This window comes from Haematobia irritans, chromosome 5 (genome assembly GCF_050003625.1).
Source record: "Haematobia irritans isolate KBUSLIRL chromosome 5, ASM5000362v1, whole genome shotgun sequence".
Classification (NCBI taxonomy): domain Eukaryota; kingdom Metazoa; phylum Arthropoda; class Insecta; order Diptera; family Muscidae; genus Haematobia; species Haematobia irritans.
Genome location: NC_134401.1, coordinates 133,273,396 through 133,295,809, shown reverse-complemented (window position 1 = coordinate 133,295,809; position 22,414 = coordinate 133,273,396). Strand labels below are relative to the sequence as shown.

The following is a 22,414-nucleotide window of genomic DNA, read 5'->3' as shown; positions in this document are numbered from 1 at the left end:
TTAACAAAATTTTCTATAAAAAATAAAATTTTGACAAAATTTTCTATAGAAATAAAATTTTGACAAAATTTTCTATAGAAATAAAATTTTGACAAAATATCCTATAGAAATAAAATTTTGACAAAATTTTCTATAGAAATAAAATTAAAATTTTGAGAAAATTTCCAATAGAAATAAAATTAAAATGTTGACAAAATTTTCTATAGAAATAAAATTTTGACAAAATTTTCTACAGAAATAAAATTTTCGACAAAATTTTCTATAGAAATAAAATTTTGACAAAATTTTCTATAGGAATAAAAGTTAACCAATTTTTCTATGGAAATTTAATTTTTTCAAAATTTTCTATAGAAATAAAAATTTGACAAAATTTTCTATGGAAATAAAATTTTGACAACATTTTCTATGGAAACAAAATGTTGACCAAATTTTCTATAGAAATAAAATTTGACAAAATTTGCTATAGAAATAAAATTTTGACAAAATTTTACGATATAAACATTTGACAAAATTTTCTATAGAAAAAAAATTTTGACAAAATTTCTATAGAAATAAAATTTTGCGAAAATTTTTTATAGAAATAAAAATGTGTGAAAATTTTCTATAGAAATAAAATTTTGCGAACATTTTCTTTAGAAATAAAATTTTGCAGAAATTTTCTATAGAAATAAAATTTTGCAAAAATCTTTTATAGAAATAAAATTTTGCAAAAATCTTTTATAGAAATAAAATTTTGCAAAAATCTTTTATAGAAATAAAATTTTGACAAACTTTTCTATAGAAATAAAATTTTGACAAAATTTTCTATAGAAATAAAATTTTTACAAAACTTTCTATAGAAATAAAATTTTGACAAAATTTTCTATAGAAATAAAATTTTGACAAAATTTTCTATAAAAATAAAATTTTGACAAAATGTTCTATAGAAATAAAATTTTGACAAAATTTTCTATAGAAATAAAATGTTGGCAAAATTTTCTATAGAAATAAAATTAAAATTTTGAGAAAATTTCCAATAGAAATAAACTTAAAATGTTGACAAAATTTTCTATAGAAATAAAATTTTGACAAAATTTTCTACAGAAATAAAATTTTCGACAAAAATTTCTATAGAAATAAAATTTTGACAAAATTTTCTATAGGAATAAAAGTTAACCAATTTTTCTATGGAAATTAAATTTTGTCAAAATTTTCTATAGAAATAAAAATTTGACAAAATTTTCTATGGAAATAAAATTTTGACAAAATTTTCTATGGAAATAAAATGTTGACCAAATTTTCTATAGAAATAAAATTTGACAAAATTTGCTATAGAAATAAAATTTTGACAAAATTTTACGATATAAAAATTTGACAAAATTTTCTATAGAAAAAAAATTTTGACAAAATTTCTATAGAAATAAAATTTTGCGAAAATTTTTTATAGAAATAAAAATGTGTGAAAATTTTCTATAGAAATAAAATTTTGCAAAAATCTTTTATAGAAATAAAATTTTGCAAAAATCTTTTATAGAAATAAAATTTTTCAAAAATCTTTTATAGAAATAAAATTTTGACAAAATTTTCTATAGAAATAAAATTTTGACAAAATTTTCTATAGAAATAAAATTTTGACAAAATGTTCTATAGAAATAAAATTTTGACAAAATTTTCTATAGAAATAAAATGTTGGCAAAATTTTCTATAGAAATAAAATTTTCACAACATTTTCTATAGATATAAAATTTTGACATTTTCTATAGATATAAAATTTTGACATTTTCTATAGAAATAAAATTTTGACAACATTTTCTATAGAAATAAAAATTTGACAAAAATTTCTATAGAAATAAAATATTGAAAAAACTTTCTGTAGAAATAAAATTTTGACAAAATTTTCTATAGAAATAAAATTTTGACAAAATTTTCTATAGAAATACCATTTTGACAAAATTTTCTATAGAAATAAAATTTTGACAAAATTATCTATAGAAATAAAATGTTGGCAACATTTTCTATAGAAATAACATTTTGACAAATTTTTCTATAGAAATAAAATTTTGACAAAATTTTCTATAGAAATAAAATGTTGACAAAGTTTTCTATAGAAATAAAATTTTGACAAAAATTTGATTAAAAACTTCAAGATATATATTTTTTAATTTGGTAGATTTTTTGGGAAAATTTTTGTAGATTATTTTTGGCACGAGTCGCAACCGTAATCTGAGACCAATATTTCGATGTGTTACAAAAGTAATGACAAACTTTTTTATACCCTCACTCATCCTCTTCTTGGATATATCGACTTATTTTATCGATCAAAGACTTTTTCTTGCCAAAGTGCTGGATGTGGTCTTGAAATTTGACTAACCTATTTAAAACTTATTTGGTATGGGGTTGCATCTTACCATATCCAAAATTTTATTTTAATAATTTTTTTTAATATATTTTAAATATCGCTAATTTTTTTATTTTGTTTATTATTTTATACCAATTCTTTTATTTATTTGTTTTTTCTTTTTTTCGATATATTTAAAATGATAGATTCGCCCGTAAACCTAATAATTTAACATTCACCAAAAGGAAAGGATGATTAAAACAAAAATACCCAGTATCCTTATCCAGATTATAAAAATAAATAATTTCAAAAAGTCTACTTACCGGCATTTGCTCCATTGTATTTGCCGAAATCCATATCTACAATTAGTTTTTGTTTTTTTGCATTAAGTGAAGACAATGTTGATGTGGGTAGTAGTTAAGAAATTTATACAGTGGTAGGTAGTAGTGGGAATTTGTTGTTGTTGGTTTTGCCATACATATACAAAATAAATGGAAAAGAAAAGAAAACGATGCATTATTATACAAAAAAATATTATTTTCTTTTTCGAGAAGAAATATTATAAAAAAAACTGTTTTGGTTGGTGGTCTTTGAAAGGTTGTTTCCATAGAAATTTTATTTATTCATCTTCACATCATCAGCACAGTAAACACAATCTTTTGAAAAAAGAAAATATCAAATCTAAGGCCGTTTGGAAATGGCAAGAAAATTTCGATAAACAAATATATTCATGATTTTTTTTTTTTCGTTTTAATCTCAAAATGTTTAAGGCTTCCTAATAACTGTTTTGGTGCCCTCTTAAATGTTTTGGGGGTTATTTTTTACAATTTCTCATTTTTTTTATAAATTGCCATTACCAAACTTTCCAGAGATGGGGGCGGGAATGATTTTCAGGATGAATAGAGAATTTACAATCAGTTTTCTAAACCTTCAAAATAAAATCAAGACACCAAAACAGATTTACATTTTTGATCTTTTATTTTTTCTTGTTTATAAAAGAAAATAATATTTTTGTTTTTAAATAATTCTTTTCTTCTTTTCTAAACAAATGTGTATTTATAAAATTTAGATTTTGATTTGAAATCAATTTGATTTTATTGTTTTAAAAGGGCCAAAGATTTTTCTTTTCAAAATTTTCTTTTCTTCACAAAATTGTCTTCACTTTGTTGAGGAGGCAACATGAAATATAAATAAAACTTCAATAAAACACTTTATGTAAGAGATTTAATTTTTTTTATATTGTTATTTTCTTAAAAGCTTTTTTATTTTGTTTTCCTTTTTTTCTTTGTTTTTTTTACGATAATTTCATTGTTGTTTTTTTCTTTAATTATACGTTTTACTACTACTATAAGGAGTCAATTGTTGTTTGTTGGGGTGGCTTTGTTTTTTTTTTAATACATATAAATTAATAAATATTAGTTGTTTCATATTTCTTCCAGAAACTTTGTTTTTTTGGGATGTTACTTCCTTCAATTTTTCGTTTATAAATTAACAAAAAAAAAATAAAATACACAAGTCCTTTGTAATCTATTTATACGTATTTATATATATATAGTTATAACTATAGTGTATATGTTCATTTAAAATTAGAAAAATCTTATTATACTAACTTAACAACAAAAACGAAAATAATCAATAGTGAAAAAAAACAACTCTGATATTTTTTGTATGTTTGAGGAAACGAGATCAGTGAGAACTTTTTGATTGCCAATCTCACGATTGGCAAGGTTATGATTTTGGGTTCGATGGAAAAGATAAAACTGATATTGGCTTGAGAGCCAATAGGGTGTAATGATTAGCATACCCACCTTACATACGAATGATCAGGGTCAGAGAATGAAACTGACCTATTTTTTTTTTTTTTCAAAAATTGGCCACTTTAATTTAAGGTCACGGATGTTATTTCAGTTTCTCCGAACATCAAAAAATTTGCTTTGCGGACTACCTTGTAAAATTGGAGACTTTGCTGAATGTTTTATAGCCGCCAATTAATCAAAACTGGAATCTCCCACTCAAAATAGTTTAATACAACGTTTCTATCAAATTTATACAAAAGCCATATACAACAGAGATAAATTAAATGTAAGTTTGATTTTAAGATTGGTGGTACAATTAATCTTATAGCGGTTGGAATACTTTTAGATGAATTTATTGCGTCAGCTTAGTCGCCGTTGGTGGAAAAAACTGATTATTAGCGTACGCTGACAAAAATTGGTCGGCTTCATTCTCTCTGGTCTCGCCTATAGAAACAATCCTAACCTAACATACCTGTCTTTGAAAGTAAATAAATCACGAACAAGCGACAAAGTTTAGTCTGATTCTATTTTACATCAATAATATAAGACCCTATTCTTATTGCCCTAGCGCATATTAGGGATTGTAATCAGAATCAGAAACGTCGACTGACTATTCGATCTCTCGATTTTTTCAAATTTTTTTGCGAATTTTCTATCCCTTACGATTTCAAAGAAAAACGACTATGCGACTGTTTCAAATATTGCAAGAGGCAAAGGTCCAAAAGTCGCATTTGGACCTTTCGACTAAACGACTTTTTGTGAAAAGTAAATTTTTTTTACCTCTTGCATTCTTTAAGTTGAACTGATGGATCATAGAATGGGGCTTTGCTGATGGTCAGCAGACAGACTAAATCAACCAACACTATATCGAATCACAATCTAAAAGTCGACTTTTTGAAAAATGTTGTCAATGACTTTTGTATCCCTAACGATTCTAAACAGAAACAAATGTGCATCTGTTTCAAATATTACAACAGGAAAGGGTCCAAAAGTCGAATATTGAACTTTCGACTAAAAGACTTTTTGTAAAAAATTCGGAATTTTTATTTTATTTTATTTTTTTTTTTTTAAGTTTGACTAATGGATGAACGACTTTTGTAACCCTAAAAATTCTAAAAAAAAAAAAAACGAATGTGCAACTCCTTCATTTATTACAATTGGCAAAGGGGACCAAAAATCGAATTTAGACCTTTCGACCAAACGAATTTTTGTGAAAAAGTGGAAAATTTTTACTTTTTGAATTCTTCAAGTTGACTAATGTATCAGAGAATCGGCTTTTGTTGAGTGTCAACAGACAGACAAAATCCACCAACACCATATCGAATCACAATCAAAAAGTCAACTTTTTGTGCTTTCGATTTTTTTCTTTTTTAATTTTTGAAGACGACTTTTGTATCCCTAAAGATTCCAAAGAGAAACTGTGCGACTGTTTAAAATATATAAAATATTTAAGATATTTAAAAAAAGTCAAATTTGGTCCTTTCATCTAAACGACTTTGAAGTGTGAAAACTCTAAATTTTTACCTTTTGCAGTCTTCAGTTGACTAATGGATCATAGAATCGGCTTTTGTTGATGGTCAACTCAAAACAGACAGACTCAAAAAATATAGATGACGACGACGATATTTTTATCGAATAGTGTTAAAATTAGGATGGAAAAGTTTTAAAGCATTAATTGTGTACAATTTCATATCTTACAATTAATTGCTCAAAAAAAGTAATTGCTAGTTTTCATCCCGAAAACCGAAGATAGTACCCATCGTTAGTTGTTCGAAAAATAAATAAAAGAGTCGACATTTCCAAAAAACCGGGAATTTATATCTTTTTTAATTTCAAAATGTCGATTTTTCAAAGAGATTATTTTTTATAAAAGCCCCATTTTAGCTTTTGACTTTTTTTCCAATTTTGGAAAAAAAAATCTATAAATTGAAAAAAAAAAAAACATTTCGATAAAGAAAGTCATATATTTCAATTTTCGAAAATTCCGCTGTTTTTTTTTTTAATATTTAAAACTTTGATTTTGAAAAAAATGGAATCACAGCGACCTTTTCTTTTTTTAATTCTTAAAACTTTAATTTAAAAAAAAAATGGAATCACAGTGAGCATTTCATATTTTTTAAGCCGACTTTAAAATTTTTTTAATCAGTTTTGTTATATACACACAAAAAAAAATGTTCTGATTCAATCACGAAATTAATTGATCCAATTAATTTTTTAATTGAAATGTCTTCAATCACGAAAATGATAGTATCAATTAAAAAATTAATTGACAGTCAATTAAAAAATAATTGATCCAATTAAAAAATTAATTGATACTATTAATTTGTGTGATTGATTTTTGTTTCAATTAAAAAATTTGTTGAATCAATTAAATTTTTAATTTAATATTTTTTTAAAAATCAATTAAAATTTTAATTGGAAAAATTTTCGTGAAATTTTTTTCTGTGTAGATAATATTTTTCAGTGTTTTTTAGAAATTCGAAAATTTTCTCATTCAGTCAACTTTTGCCATAGCCAAAATTTGGAAGATAAGTAGAAATTTAACTTTTTCAATAACCATTGGCAATTCTCTTTTTGGGCTATAGAAAGTCAATACACACAAAAAAAAATTTTTCTGGTTCAATCACGAAATTAATTGATCCAATTAATTTTTTAATTGAAATGTCTTCAATCACCGAAATGATACTATCAATTAAAAAATTAATTGAAGGCCAATTAAAAAATTAATTGATCCAATTAAAAAATTAATTGATACTATTAATTTTTGTGATTGATTTTTGTTTCAATTAAAAAATTTGTTGAATCATTTAAATTTTTAATTGATTGAATTTTTTAAAACTCAATTAAAATTTTAATTGGAAAAATTTTCGTGAAATTTTTTTCTGTGTAAGGAAATTGGAAATCGATAGAAACTAGGTCAACTTTCTCTTGCCCACATTTAGGAAAAAGTAGATTCGATGCCATGATATAAGGCAGTCAATATGCCTATAGAAATCTCTCAAAAGCTGATATATACAGAATTTACCAAATTTTAAGCAATTTTAAAACTATTCAGGCATTTATTTTTCAGTTTGGAATTTAGTCCATAATTTTTAAAGAATGTAAGGCGAGCATGCTACCCTTATTCTACAATTGCTCATACGAATAATACACCCAAAATATACTTTTAACAACAAGTTCTCCACCCCCTCGCTTTTCCTCTTTGAATGATATTAAAAACAAATGAACTTGTCTCTTCCATAGGGATTTTTTTCCTTGTTTTTTAAAAACAGATAGTTAATTAATGAGATGATATATTCTTATGTATTATATGTGTAGTAGGTATCTTATGAGAATTATATGAATGTGTACGTAGTTACATTCGTAGTTAGTGGTGATCGGTATTCCGGTTTATGTTTTGCTTTTTTTTCCTCTATCTTTCTAAACTTAATTGTCAATTTAATTCTAACTAAAAATGTATGTATGTTGTAATTCTAAATATTAAGGATAAATTTGCTGGTATTCTAAATTTTTATTTCAATTTAATTTTACTATTTACAAGATATATAAAAAAAAGGCTGACCACCACAAGCCAATGAAAAAGTGATTTTCATTAAATGGGATCACTCTGCCTTCAATTACGTCAAATTTTAAATTAAAAGAAAGAGAACAAATCTGATGGGGAAAAATGTGATGATAACAACGAGGAGATAAAAAAAAAACTTGGAATTTTAAACTGATCTTAAAATTTAATTAGTATGGATGGTGTATCCTTAATTTCTTTGTTTTTGGATAAAATGTAAATGGCTTGCATTTTAATGTAAATTATTCCAATGAGAAACTTGATGCAAGTTTCTTTCTATATATAGTTTATAAGGAAACAAAACAAAGCAGGCATATCCCCTATATATGTATGTGTTAGCAATATAAATATTACACGTTTTAAACAAAAATGGTCAAGAAATTATACCATAGGAATATGGCTAAGAATTGAACATAGGGGGGGATATCCAACTTAAAATTAAAGAAAAAAAAACTAAAAAAAAGATAAAAAGTTACTCGGTAAATTTAGTTTTGATCATCGAGCTGTCTTCAAAAATGTTTATAAAATCCCATTGAAAATCAAAATATATAATTTCTATAAAACTTAAATCATTTCATATTCTTTCATAAAGTAGCAATTTATGAAAATGAGAGGCCTACAAGAAAAAAAACCACATGGCAGGCAGCTCTAATCAATTTGTCCTAGACAAATGTTTAAGCATCTGAATCAGCCAATAAAAAGTTCTTGAACCAAAAACCGCACATCAATTTACAGCAGCAGCAGCAGCAGTAGCATCAGTCCATTAACAATTGGCCTGGAAAATTCCATTTAACTTCTCTCAATCAATAATCAAGTTAATACTGTCTTAATACCTTCCTCCGCCCATTTCTTCACCACCGTCTTCCAAAAGACTATGCTCAATTTAAGTCCTTTTGGACCAACCATTTTCATCATGAACTTTCATTAACAGTCGGTTTAGTCGTTGGGCCACCATTTGTTGGTTGTGAAGTGCTGGCAGAGTTCGAACGCGACCTGGGTGTCTTCAATAGCCAGCGATGTAATGTGGTTATATTGCCTGAAGATTTTGTTGGTGTTTCATTTGATTTGGAGGCTTGGGACGTAAGCCTTTTACTTGCTACTGAGCTAGGCGTTCTCAGAGGGTTACTAGTAGATGCTATACTTTTATCGCTTTGTTCACTATCTTTGTGGGATTCGCTTTCCGTTCTATTATGCCTTCCATGACTCTCTCTACTATGGGCTGGGGTGGAATGCAGTAATGGACTATCATCTAATTTCCAAAGATTAATTTTAACTGATCCCCTTGACCGAGTCCTGGGTGTGTGATTATCATTTCGTTGTGGGGTAGTAAAATTAACTGAATCAGCGGCAAGACCTGAACTACCAGTTATACTAGATCTTAGACTTCTGGCATTGGAAAGTGGAGTTTTCTTTAGGGTTGAATTTAAACTTGAGCCCAGAGTATCATTCTCATCGCTATCCGATTCATCGGAAACATTATAGTAGGTCGAATTTGTGGTGGTGTCTTGAGCTTGATTATGCACATTCCAAGTATCCATGCTGCTGGAGTTACCCCCATCAGCATGAGCTTGATCATTATCATAGGCAATATTTTCCCCAGCGGTGGCATAAGAAGATTTATCTTCTTCTTCTTCATCATCATCGTTTGGTTCCCCTTCGTCACCATTGTCATTCTTAGTGTTTGTCTCTTCGTCTGTTTCATCATCGTCGTCATCTTGGGGTTTCATTGTTTTACCCCCTCTGGAGCGTAGGGGTATAGGACGAGCCCGATAAGTTCTTACGCTTGTGGGCGGCTGCTCAACATCCTCTTCATTCTCTTCTTCTTCTTCCTCCTCATTTTCGTTGTCGTTATCGTCGTCCTCCCCCTCCTCAACATCTTCATTTTCTTCCACAGTGTCATCTAAGCAATCTTCCTCCGCAGTGGCTTCATCGTTTAAGGGATCTTTTTCATTAAGCTCATCACCATCATCATCGTTGTTCTCCTCTTCAGCTTCTTCGACCTCTTCACCATTATCATCACCTCTGTTTGCCAACTTTCTAGGACTATGCCTCAATGGCTTTCTTTCACCTTTAATCGCTATAGCTCTGCGCTTAGCGGGTTGTGCCTTGCCAGGACTTAAACTTGACTTTCTTTTTAATTGGTTTTGTGACTTTTTCCTGGCCATTTCTTTGCGTCGATTTTTAGCAAAACTCAATATTTTCTGATTTTTAACACCCGTCTTAACTTTAGTACTGGACTCTGGATCCTCTTCATCCTTACTTCGTCTGTTCTTATCATTCAAAGAACTTAGTTTTCTTGTTCGAGGCTGTAAGGTGCGATTGCCAGCTCTGGCTGCTGCTATGGATGTGCGTGTGGTCTTTCTATTGGTTGTTTGGGAATCCAAAGATAGTCGTTGAGATGTTTTGCGCACCCATGCAACTATCTTCTGGGACTTTTTATTAGAGCTGCCACTTGTAGAACCTCGTAGAGATCTTAACCTACTTCGAGTTAATTGGTCACTATTCTCGGCCTCATCATCGTCGTTATCATCATCATCATCAGTGTGGTGTTCATCTTCAGATTTATTCTCATGGTCCTCTTCATCACTGCTAGCCTTATTTTCTGACTCTTCCCTTTCACTATCTAATTCTTCATTAGCCTCAGAATCTTCGTTTTCATCCTCATTATCTTCCACATCACTGACTTCCTCCTCATCACTTTCACTATCTTTCTCATTCTCATCTTCCTGATTGATATCCTGATTGTCTCCATCATTGTTTTCACTATCTTCGATACTATCCTCATTGTTCCTATTGCTACCCTTACTTTTATTTGCCCTACCACGTGGCTGTAATCTACTTTGCTTCGGACGTTGCTGTGGCATTTTTCTACCAACATCAAGATTCCTTCTACCCCCCTTTGGTACACTTAACTCTTGTTGTCTTTTACTTATACGTCTATTGCCACCAATTCGTCGACGCGCGGTACACAGTTTTCTGGTATCCGCAGCTGCTGCAATACCAGCAGACGATCTTGGTTTACGATTTTGCATTTGTTGTAAACGCTGGCGTTTGCTAGCAGCTGTCGACTTCCTATTTCTAGTTAAGTTTGTTCTTTTTCTATTCGTTTTAAGATTAGATTTTTGTCTATTAACCTGATTTGTGGCATCCTTCCTAGAATATGTCAGCATTTCATCTGCTTCCGATTCTTGTTTAAGCATTTCTTCTTCTTTTTGTAGAGCTGCCAAACGATTGGCTTCCCATTCACGTTTTTGTGCTTCAAGTTCTTCTTCGGCAGCACGCAACTGCTCTGCTGTCCATGCTGCGCCAGTTTCTTCGACAAACTTCATGGCATAACGTTCGATAGGCGAGAGCTGAAATGTAAACAACAACAAAATATTAATTAGTACCCAAAACAAAACAAAAACACATTTTGAGTAATAGAAACTAAATAACAAAAAAATAAAATTTAATTTTATAGATAAAATTTTGCAAAAATGTTCTATAGAAAAAAGAAATTGCAAAAATGTTCTATAGAAATAAAATTTTGCAAAAATTGTCTATAGGAATAAAATTTTGCAAAAAATTTTCTATAGAAATAAAATTTTACAAAAAAAAAATCTATAGAAATAAAATTTTGACAAAATTTTCTATAGAAAAAGAATTTTGCAAAAATTTTCTATAGAAATAAAATTTTGCAAAAATTGTCTACAGAAATAAAATTTTGCAAAAATTTTCTATAGAAATAAAATTTTGCAAAAATTTTCTATAGAAATAAAATTTTGCAAAAATTTTCTATAGAAATAAAATTTTGACAAAACTTTTCGCAGAAACTAAATTTTGACAAAACTTTTCGCAGAAACTAAATTTTGACAAAATTTTGCAAAAAAAATTCTATAGAAATAAAATTTTGACAAAATTTTCTATAGAAATAAAATTTCTATAGATAATCAAATTAGTGGCAGAAGACAAAATGCCACCATGATTGCCACAGTTGGTAGAATTCTACCAAAAATTTTAGATTTGTTAGATTGGTAGAATTGTTGATTTTTGGTAGATTTTGCAAAATATTCCTCTCCAATAAGGAGGTACTTTACAAATTTTCTATAGGAATAAAATTTTGACAAAATTTTCCATACAAATAAGATTTTGATAAAATTTTCCATTGAAATAAAATGACAAATTTTTCTGCAGAAATAAAATCTTGACAAAATAAGATCTTTTTGTTTGGTGTTTTTTTGGTAAAATTTTCTCCAAATTTTGGTACATTATTTTTGGCACCGTGAATGTCATTAAATTTTGTTTCGATCTCGTGATTTTTTATTTTTTATTTTTTTTCCACGACTTTAGCTCCTTCTTCGCTCTAGGACGCATAGTTTAAGACCAAATGAGCAAAATAAGTTTTTTCATATACAAATTTCGATTTTTTCAGGATTTTAATAGTAGTTTGGATTTTTTCGCGTGATCACGAATATAGCCCTTTTTGCTCTAAAGCACATAGTTAAGGAGATAGGGCCAAAATAAGAGTTTCGTCTAAAAATTTCGATTCGTTCAGGATTTTGAATTTTTTTGGCGTGATCGCGAATTTAGCTCCTTTCCGTGTAGGACAAATAGTTCAGGAGATACAAGCAAAATAAGTTTTTTATTTAAGAATTATGACTTTCTTGAGGTAACCCGAATTAGGAGATACTAACTAGCAATTAAGTTATCGACATGAAAATTTAGATTTTTTATCCACGAATTTAGCTATTTTTCGCTCGAGGACGTATAGTTGAAGAGATTCGAGAAAGTTACATATAAAAATTTCGATCTTTTCAGGATTTTGGTAGAATTTTGATTTTTTTTTTTGAGTGATCACGAATTTAGCTCCTTTTCGGTCTAGAGCACATAGTTCAGCAGATCAAGCAAAATAAGTTTTTCATAAAAAAACCAAATTTCCTATAGAAATAAAAATTATAGAAATTAAATTTTGCAAAAATTTTCTATAGAAGTAAAATTTTGCAAAAATTTTCTATAGAAATAAAATTTTGCAAAAATTTTCATAGAAATTAAATTTTGCAAAAATTTTCTATAGAAATAAAATTTTGAAAAAATTTTCTATAGAAATAAAATTTTGCAAAAATTTTCTATAGAAATAAAATTTTGCAAACATTTTCTATAGAAATAAAATTTTGCAAAAATTTTCTATAGAAATAAAATTTTGACAACATTTTCTATAGAAATAAAATTTTGAAAAAATTTTCTATAGAAAAAAAAATTTGCAACAATTTTCTATAGAAATAAAATTTTTCAAAAATTTTCTATAGAAATAAAATTTTGCAAAAATTTTCTATAGAAATAAAATTTTGAAAAAAATTTCTACAAAATTTTCTATAGAAATAAAATTTTGCAAAAATTTTCTACAGAAATAAAATTTTGCAAAAATTTTCTACAGAAATAAAAATTTGCAAAAATAAAATTTTGATAGAATTTTCTATAGAAATATAGAAAATAAATTTTCTATAAAAAATAAAATTTTGCTAAAATTTTCTATAGAAATAAAATTTTGCTAAAATGTTCTATAGAAATAAAATTTTGCAAAAATTTTCTATAGAAATAAAATTTTGACAAAATTTTCTATAGAAATAAAATTTTGACAAAATTTTCTTTAAAAAGAAAATTTTGCAAAAATTTTCTATAGAAATAAAATTTTGACAAAATTTTCTATAGAAATAAAATATTGACAAAACTTTTCACAGAAATTAAATTTTGACAAAATTTTCTATAGAAATAAAATTTTGACCAAATTTTCTATAGAAATAAAATTTTGATAAAATTTTCTATAGAAATAAAATTTTGACCAAATTTTCTATAGAAATAAAATTTTGACAAAATTTTCTATAGAAATAAAAATTTTGCAAAAATTTTCTACAGAAATAAAATTTTGCAAAATATTTCTACAGAAATAAAATCTTGCAAAATTTTTCTACAGAAATAAAATTTTGCAAAAATTTTCTATAGAAATAAAATTTTGACAAAATTTTCTATAGAAATAAAAAAAAATTCTATTGAAATAAAATTTTGCAAAAAAAAAAATCTATAGAAATAAAATTTTCTATAGGAATATTCAATTATTCTTTGGGTCATTCTCTTCAGTAAAACAATTGCCACCTAATATATTCAGTAGCAATTTGAGAAGACCCAAGTCTGGACTAAATAAACAAAAATAAAACGTACTCGTAAATAAACTTTTATAAAAAAAATAAATTCTGTTTTACGTTGAGTGATATAATCAAGCGTAATTAAAATCGCTTTGACTATGTCTGAACGCAAAATGCTTTTATCTAGGCATTTCATATTAGCATTCAAATCTAAGAGGATAAGATTTCAATATTAAATATTCAATGCCAAACGTATTATTTTAATTGAATTTAAATAAAAACTTTAGGTTTGTAAGGGGAACAGGAACAGGATATAGTTCATGTTTAATATAAACTAAGCAACTGCACTTTGAATAATCTTGATTTATTTATCTTCAAATACGATTTGTAGAACAGTAGTCATATAATTAGGCGAGAAAATTGTCGCGTTAACTAAGTAGGAATATTCAATTACTCTTTGGGTAATTCTTCTCAGTAAAATAATTGCCACCTGATAAATTTAATAGCAATTTGACAAGTCCCAAAATTATAATTAAAAAAATTTTAAAATATATTTTTACTTTTATACTTTTGTACATTTATAAATAAAACGAGTAAATAAATTCTGTTTTACGTTGAGTGATATAATCAGGCGTAATTGAAATCGCTTTGACTATGTCTGAACGCAAAATGTTTTTCTCTAGGCATTTCATATTTGCATCCAAATCTAAGAGGTAAGGATTTCAATTTCAAAAATATTCAATGCCAAACGTATTATTTCAATTGAATTTAAAGCAAAATTTTAGATACATGGTAATGCCTTTATATAGAATTTATGTGGTATCACAATAAGCCAGTGTAATATAACTAAAGCTATTTCTTCATGGAAACAAATGTTCAACGTTGAGTGATATAATCAGGTGTTGCAAAATCACTTTGACTATGTCTGAACGCTAAATTGATTTAATCTGAGCATTAGATATTCGTGTTTAAAATTATTTCATGAAATGAAAATTGAAAACTTTAAATATTCGATGCTCTCCAATTTACTAAAATTATTTTTTTTTATATTTTTATCTGATGAGTTATATACAAAGGGTTTGATGTGTATCACCAACATCTCGAGACTAAAATAATTATTTTTATAAAATAAAATTTTGAAAAAATTTTCTACAGAAATAAAATTTTGAAAAAAATTTCTATAGAAACAAAATTTTCCAAAAATTTTCTATAAAAATAAAATTTTGCAAAAATTTTCTATAAAAATAAAATTTTGCAAAAATATTCTATAGAAATTAAATTTTGCAAAAATTTTCTATAGAAATACAATTTTGACAAAATTTTCTATAGAAATAAAATTTTGACAAAATTTTCTGTAGAAATAAAATTTTGCACAAATTTTCTATAGAAATAAAATTTTCCAAAAAATTTCTATAGAACTAAAATTTTCCAAAAATTTTCTATGGAAATAAAATTTTCCAAAAATTTTCTATAAAAATAAAATTTTGCAAAAATTTCCTATAGAAATAAAATTTTGCAAAAATTTTGTATAGAAATAAATAAATTTTCTATAAAAAATAAAATTTTGCAAAAATGTTCTATAGAAATAAAATTTTGACAAAATTTTTTATAGAAATAAAATTTTGCAAAAAATTTCTATAGAAATAAAATTTGGCAAAAATTTTCTATAGAAATAAAATTTTGCAAAAAATTTTCTATAGAAATAAAATGTGGACAAAATTTTCTATAGAAATAAATTTTGCAAAAATGTTCCATAGAAATAAAATTTTGCAAAAAGTTTCTATAGAAATAAAATTTTGACAAAATTTTCTATAGAAATAAAATTTTGACAAAATTTTCTATAGAAATAAAATTTTGACAAAATTTTCTATAGAAATAAAATTTTGCAAAAATTTTCTATAGAAATAAATTTTGCAAAAATTTTCTATAGAAATAAATAAATTTTCTATAAAAAATAAAATTTTGCAAAAATGTTCTATAGAAATTTGGCAAAAATTTTCCATAGAAATAAAATTTTGCAAAAATTTTCTATAGAAATAAAATTTTGCAAAAATGTCCTATAGAAATAAAATTTTGCAAAAATGTTCTATAGAAATAAAATATTGCAAAAAGTTTCTATAGAAATAAAATTTTGCAAAAATTTTCTATAGAAATAAAAAAATTTTCTATAAAAAATAAAATTTTGCAAAAATGTTCTATAGAAATAAAATTTTGACAAAATTTTTTATAGAAATAAAATTAGGCAAAAATTTTCTATAGAAATAAATTTTTGAAAAAAAATTTCTATAGAAATAAAATTTTCAACAAATTTTCTAAAAAAATTTCTATAGAAATAAAATTTTGACAAAATTTCCTATAGAACAAAAATTGTGCAAAAATTTTCTATAGAAATAAAATTTTGAAAAAATTTTCTACAAATTTTTTTATAGAAATAAAATTTTGACAAATTTTTCTAAAGAAATAAAATTTTGCAAAAATTTTCTATAGAAATAAAATTTTGACAAAATTTTTTATAGAAATAAAATTAGGCAAAAATTTTCTATAGAAATAAATTTTTGAAAAAAAATTTCTATAGAAATAAAATTTCTATAGAAATAAAATTTTCAACAAATTTTCTAAAAAAATTTCTATAGAAATAAAATTTTGCAAAAATTTTCTATAGAAATAAAATTTTGCAAAAATTTTCTATAGAAATAAAATTTTGAAAAAATTTTCGATAGAAATAAAATTTTACAAACATTTTATATAGAAATAAAATTTTGACAAAAAGTTTCTAAAGAAAAAATGTTATCATTTATTTTGGAAAATTTTTGGTAAAATTTTCTTTAAATGCTGATAGATTTTGTCACGAGTGGCTACCGTGTCTACCGTTTTTAAAATATATTTTTTCTTCGAAATATCTTAAAGATGCAATTGTCTGTCTGCACTTACCTGTTTAACCAAATTCTGCATTTCCAAATCGGCCTTGCTGAGTTCTACATTTCCATCACCATTTGTGGCAACTTCTTCCAGCGGAATGTTTTCATCGAATTCAGCTAAATCTGCGGCAGCCTCAGCCCTAGCTGTTTTTGTAGCTTGAACATCTTGTTCGTCTTCAGCAGCTGCTAAAGCACTCTCAAATACCTTCAAAGATTGTTTTTCCAAATCCACCTCGGTTGGCTCAACAATCGTCGATGATGCCGATGATGATGGAGCCGATGAAGATGTTGCCGTCTTATCATACATCTCACTACTTTGGGATGAAGTTATTGCCAACGGTGCATCACCAGATGTTTGAGTTTGACTTTCAATATTGAAAAGATCCTTAATTGTGGAACTCTTAAAGTACGATGTGGTAAAGTTGCCACCTTCAATTGCCATATCACTAAGCATTCGTTTCTGATTGGCTTTCTTCAGAATATTCACTTCGATAGTTTTTTCCGAAACTAAACGATATATGTGTACATCCCGCGTTTGTCCAATGCGATGACAGCGATCCTGCGCCTGAGCATCCATGGTGGGATTCCAGTCTGAATCGTAAAATATCACAGTATCGGCTCCTGTTAAATTTATACCCACGCCACCAGATCGTGTGGACAAAATAAAACAGAATATACGTTTGTCCGTATTGAAACGTTCCATTAGAAGTTGACGTTGCTCCACTTTGGTGGCACCATCCAAACGCAAATATATGTGCCCGTGGTAATTGAGGAAGGCCTCCAAAACATCTAGCATTTTAGTCATTTGTGTAAAGATCAAAACCCGATGATGGCCATATTTTAGCTGTTTCAAAAGTCCATCCAAAGTTTGCAATTTACCACAGTCATACTGAATGAGTCGAGGATCGGGAAATTGTGTTGTCATGGACGAGATTATGGGATGCAGCAAGGCCAGCTTTGGTGACATTTCCTTCTGTATGGTATTATCGATACAACGTTCACGTGACAAACGCGTCGATGCCAAATTATTGACATAGAAACGTATTCGGGGAGCACAAACGGACGGCACATATATAACATAATTCTGAAAGATATGCTTCAGGTCTTGACACCGCCTTTCGTAGCTCTTGAGAATTTTGTTCAGAGTCCAGTTATCATTGGAACGATGCATGGCAGTGTTACAGTTGGTATAACCTCTGGTTTGCCAAGTGGAATATTGCAAAAGACGACTGCCCTCAGAGCAATGCTCTATGGATTCACGACAATCTGACCCATAGATGGGTGTTGCCTCGCTTCGTCTCTTATTGATGTTGGCCATTAGTTTCAAACGAGCCAATCTTTGTTCTTTGCGCTGTTGCAAAATCTCAGTCATATTAAAGATGGGATCGGTTTCAGACGAATTGTCATCCACCACAGTCGCATCATCGGATTCAGTCTTTACAGTGGCATCATTACTGCGGGTAGTAGTAGTAGTATTCGATGTTGTCTTCACATGCTGGGCTAACACTTTCACCAGAGCCTTATCATCCCCGACTTTTTCAATTTTATGCGGTTCCGGCTCCTCCATTCCTTCTAAACTCAAAGGATCCTGTAAACGCATTTGTTTGGCCGGTGTAGGTCCCATGTGCGCAGACGTTGACGATGACGTTGATGCAGCCGAAGCGTTATCTCTTGCTCTCGTTATAGCAGCTGGTGTTATGGGTCCCAATTTGGGAGAACCTATAGGATTTATAATGCTATTCATACGTTTACTAATGCGATTGTTAGCCAATTCACCACCAGACGAAGTAACTATTGGTAGACCAAAGGGTACAAATTTATTACCCTCCATTCGCATGGCTGGACTAGCTCCAACTTTCACCGTTTGTTTGGTATGTGTATTGATACTCTGTTGTATCTTTGTATCACGAACACGTATGTGGAATTTATATTTCCCCGTTGGACATTTAGGTGGTGGATCTGGTATATTATCAATTTCCTCGATTAGTTTTCGTGGCGCTGCCAATAAACGAGATTTATGAGAGACATATGCTGTTAGCGTGAGTTCTAACTCCACCAGTAGTAGATTAAGCGAGTGTATATCGATTTGCTGGAAAACAAAATTTAATAAAAAAAATTGAAATTAATCAAAAAATTACAGTAGATGGGATTTTTGCTAAGAACGAGAATATTTAATTTCAATATGAGAAAATTTATTCTAAAAAATTATATATGTTAATTGTCGTCTAATCTATTAATACAGATTTGTGGAAAGATCGAAATCTATATTAGCGAGATTATTCTAATGTTTTTTTGTATGCACCTTAGCGTAGTTCATTAACTACTAAATAAAGTTAATTCACTGATTGAAGTGCAATAAAAAATTTTTACTTATATTTTTAAATCGTTTTACAATTGTAGTCCAAAATATCTATCATGGCTGTTGACACAAATCCACAATAGCGAAAATTAGACTAGTTTTAATATAAGCATCAATAAATTATAAATTCCTTCTTAACTAAAATTGTTATAATTAAAAAAGTTTGTTGATGCTGGTATAAAAATTTAGAGCCTTCTCGTATAGTTTAAGTGTTAGAAAAATTAGGTTTTTATATAAAAATTTATTTTTTTTTTTAGAATTTTTACGAGATTTTCAATATTTTCGAGAGTGATTACGAATTTAGGGGTTACAGAATTAGGTTATTAGGATGTAGTTTAAGAGATACGAGAAAACTAAGGTTTTCATAGTTTAAGAGATATGCTCAAAAGAAGTTTTTCATATAAAAATTTCGATTTTTTTTCATAATTTGAATGGAATTTCGATTTTTTGGGGGTAGTCACATTTTCTCTCTAGGACGCATAGTTTAGAATATAAGAGCAAAATTAGTTTTTCACATAAAACAAGGAAGGACGGAAGACAAAACAAGTATATACAGCAGTAAGTTCGGCCGGGCCGAATCTTAAATACCCACCACCATGAACCAGATATTAGGGTTTCCTTTGAAATTTCAGGAGGGCTAGAGGACTTGAGGACACTTCCCGAAGATAAATTTAAAGATTTCACCTATGAGGACTATATCAGATTCTGGATTTATAAGAACCATGTTTGCTTGAGTTTTAGAGGAATCATTAACATCTCTTGTAAGTGTGCAAGAAAAATATAAAATAAAGTCTTGATTTGAAATCTTAAATCTGTAGAAGTAAAATCTGAAAATTTTACATTGAGTTTCAAACAATTTTCATGATTAGTATTTACAATTTCTGGCAAATCAGATAAAAACTACGGTTTCTAGAAACCCAAGGAGTTTAATCGGGAGATCGTTCTGATGGGGGCTATACTAAAATATGGACCGATACTCATCGCTTTCGGCACACCTCTTTATGACCCGAAAATACCTATAGATTTCCAATTTCAGGCAAATAGGATAAAAACTTCGGATTCTAGAAGCCCAAGAAGTAAAATCGGGAAATCGGTCTATATGGGGGCTATACAAAAATATGGACCGATACTCACCATTTTCGGCACACCTCTTTATGGTCCCAAAATACCTCTAGATTTCCAATTTCAGACAAATTGGATAAAAACTACGGTTTCTATAAACTCAAGACCCCAAATCGGGAGGTCGTTTTATATGGGGACAATAAGCGTAGGAAGGCCTCTGGGGAGGGGGCTTAGACCCCCCAGAAAAATTTTAGCCCCCCCCAGAATTTGAAAACCTATTTACGATTTTACATTTTTCTAAAAATTAAACAAGTATATACACAGCAGAAAGTTCCGCTAAAGATTTTCATGCACAATCGAATTACTTTGGTTGTGGTAGCAGTTGCCGAAGGCAATGTTTTTAATCTGGTATTTATAAAATAAATCTGTGGTTGAACTTTTGATTTAGTTGAATAACTAAAGCTCCTTTATTATATTGTTTAGTCTGGTTTAGTCAATTTAATTTAAAAAATAGTAATTGATACTATTTGGGGGCTACACCAAAATATGGACCGATACTCACCATTCTCGGCACACCTCTTTATGGTCCTAAAATACCTCTAGATTTCCAATTTCAGACAAATTGGATAAAAACTACGGTTTCTATAAGCCCAAGACCCCAAATCGGGAGATCGCTCTATATGGGGGCTATACCAAAATATGGACGGATACTCACAATTTTTGGCACACGTATTTGTGGTCCTACAATACCTCTAGATTTCCAATTTCAGGTAAATTGAATAAAAACTGCGGTTTCTATAAGCCCAAGAAGTAAAATCGGGAGATCGGTCTATATGGGGGCTATACCAAAACATGGACCGACACTCACCATTTTTGGCACACCTCTTTATGGTCATAAAATACCTCTAGATTTTCAATTTCGCGCAAATTGGATGAAAACTACGGTTTCTATAAGCGAAAGACCCCAAATCGGGAGGTCGGTTTATATGGGGGCTATACCAAACCATGGACCGACACTCACCATTTTTGGCACACCTCTTCAAGGTCCCAAAATACCTCTAGATTTTCAATTTCGCGCAAATTGGATGAAAACTACGGTTTCTATAAGCGAAAGACCCCAAATCGGGAGGTCGGTTTATATGGGGGCTATACCAAAACATGGACCCACACTCACCATTTTTGGCACACCTCTTCAAGGTCCCAAAATATCTCTAGATTTTCAATTTTGCGCAAATTGGATGAAAACTATGGTTTCTATAAGCGAAAGACCCCAAATCGGGAGGTCGGTTTATATGGGGGCTATACCAAAACATGGCCCGATATAGCCCATCTTCGAACTTGACCTGCGCGCAGACAAAAGACGATTCTGTGCCAAATTTCAGGACGATAGCTCCATTATTGAATGCTGTAGCGTGATTACAACAGACAGCCAGACAGACAGACAGACGGACAGACGGACATGCTTATATCGTCTTAGAATTTCTCCCTGATCAAGAATATATATACTTTATATAGTCGGAAATCGATATTTCGATGCGTTACAAACGGAATGACAAACTTATTATACCCCGTCACCATTCTATGGTGGTGGGTATAAAAATACAAATTAAATGGATCAATTAAATGATAAATATAATTTTTTTTGTGTTGTTTCAAGTACATTTTAAAATTGTCTGAGTGTAAAAACCATTTATAACGATTTAGATGCTAACTAATATTGCTTGCAAATTAAAAACGACTAAGTTATAGCTTTTAACTTAGGAATCAGTAGTCACTTCAGAATATTGTTTGGACTTTTTCACAAAAATGAAAGTCAAGATATATCATGACGGTGGGCCATTAGGCAAAGAACAGAGATACTCCATTTATCATGCATTTGTGAGATCCCACCTTCTTACCCCAAGAAGACCATCCAATAAATGAAAATGTTTGTAATTATTTTTTTTGTCGTTTAATCTATTAATACAGATTTGTAGAATATTTCAAATTTATATTAGCGAGATTAATCTAATATTGCTGTATGCACCTTAGCGTAGTTCATTAACTACTATATCAAGTTAATTCACTGATTGAAGTGCAATAAAAATCATTCCATAGAATTAGTTTCTTATTTAACTTACTCTATAATTGTAGTCCAAAATATCTATCATGGCTGTTGACAGATCCACAATAGCGAAAATTAGACTTTATTTTTTAATATAAGCACCAATAATTCATAAATAATTTATTAAACAAAATTATTCATTAAGAAAATTATTTGATGCCGATGTAATTACAAATC

The 22,414-nt window shown here is 28.5% G+C and overlaps 2 protein-coding genes across 2 annotated transcripts in view; both read right to left on the bottom strand.

Annotated features, from left to right (window-relative positions):
* dom (domino helicase) overlaps window positions 1–22,414 on the bottom strand; it is a 70,876-nt gene that overhangs the window by 9,532 nt on the left and 38,930 nt on the right. The window contains exons 9-11 of the mRNA XM_075308998.1: window positions 16,726–18,801; window positions 10,810–11,028; window positions 2,641–2,676 (exon numbers count right to left, since the gene is read on the bottom strand). Coding sequence (XP_075165113.1) covers window positions 2,641–2,676; window positions 10,810–11,028; window positions 16,726–18,801 — 2,331 coding nt within the window. The remainder of the gene's footprint in view (window positions 1–2,640; window positions 2,677–10,809; window positions 11,029–16,725; window positions 18,802–22,414) is intronic.
* Window positions 7,342–10,803, bottom strand: LOC142237625 (uncharacterized). The gene has a single exon (XM_075308999.1). It carries the CDS (start codon window positions 10,705–10,707, stop codon window positions 8,587–8,589), a length of 2,121 nt encoding a protein of 706 aa, XP_075165114.1. The 5' UTR covers window positions 10,708–10,803; the 3' UTR covers window positions 7,342–8,586.

Excerpts from the sequence above, each read along its gene's own strand:
- LOC142237625 (XM_075308999.1), bottom strand. The coding sequence starts at position 10,707 with ATGCAAAATCGTAAACCAAGATCGTCTGCTGGTATTGCAGCAGCTGCG.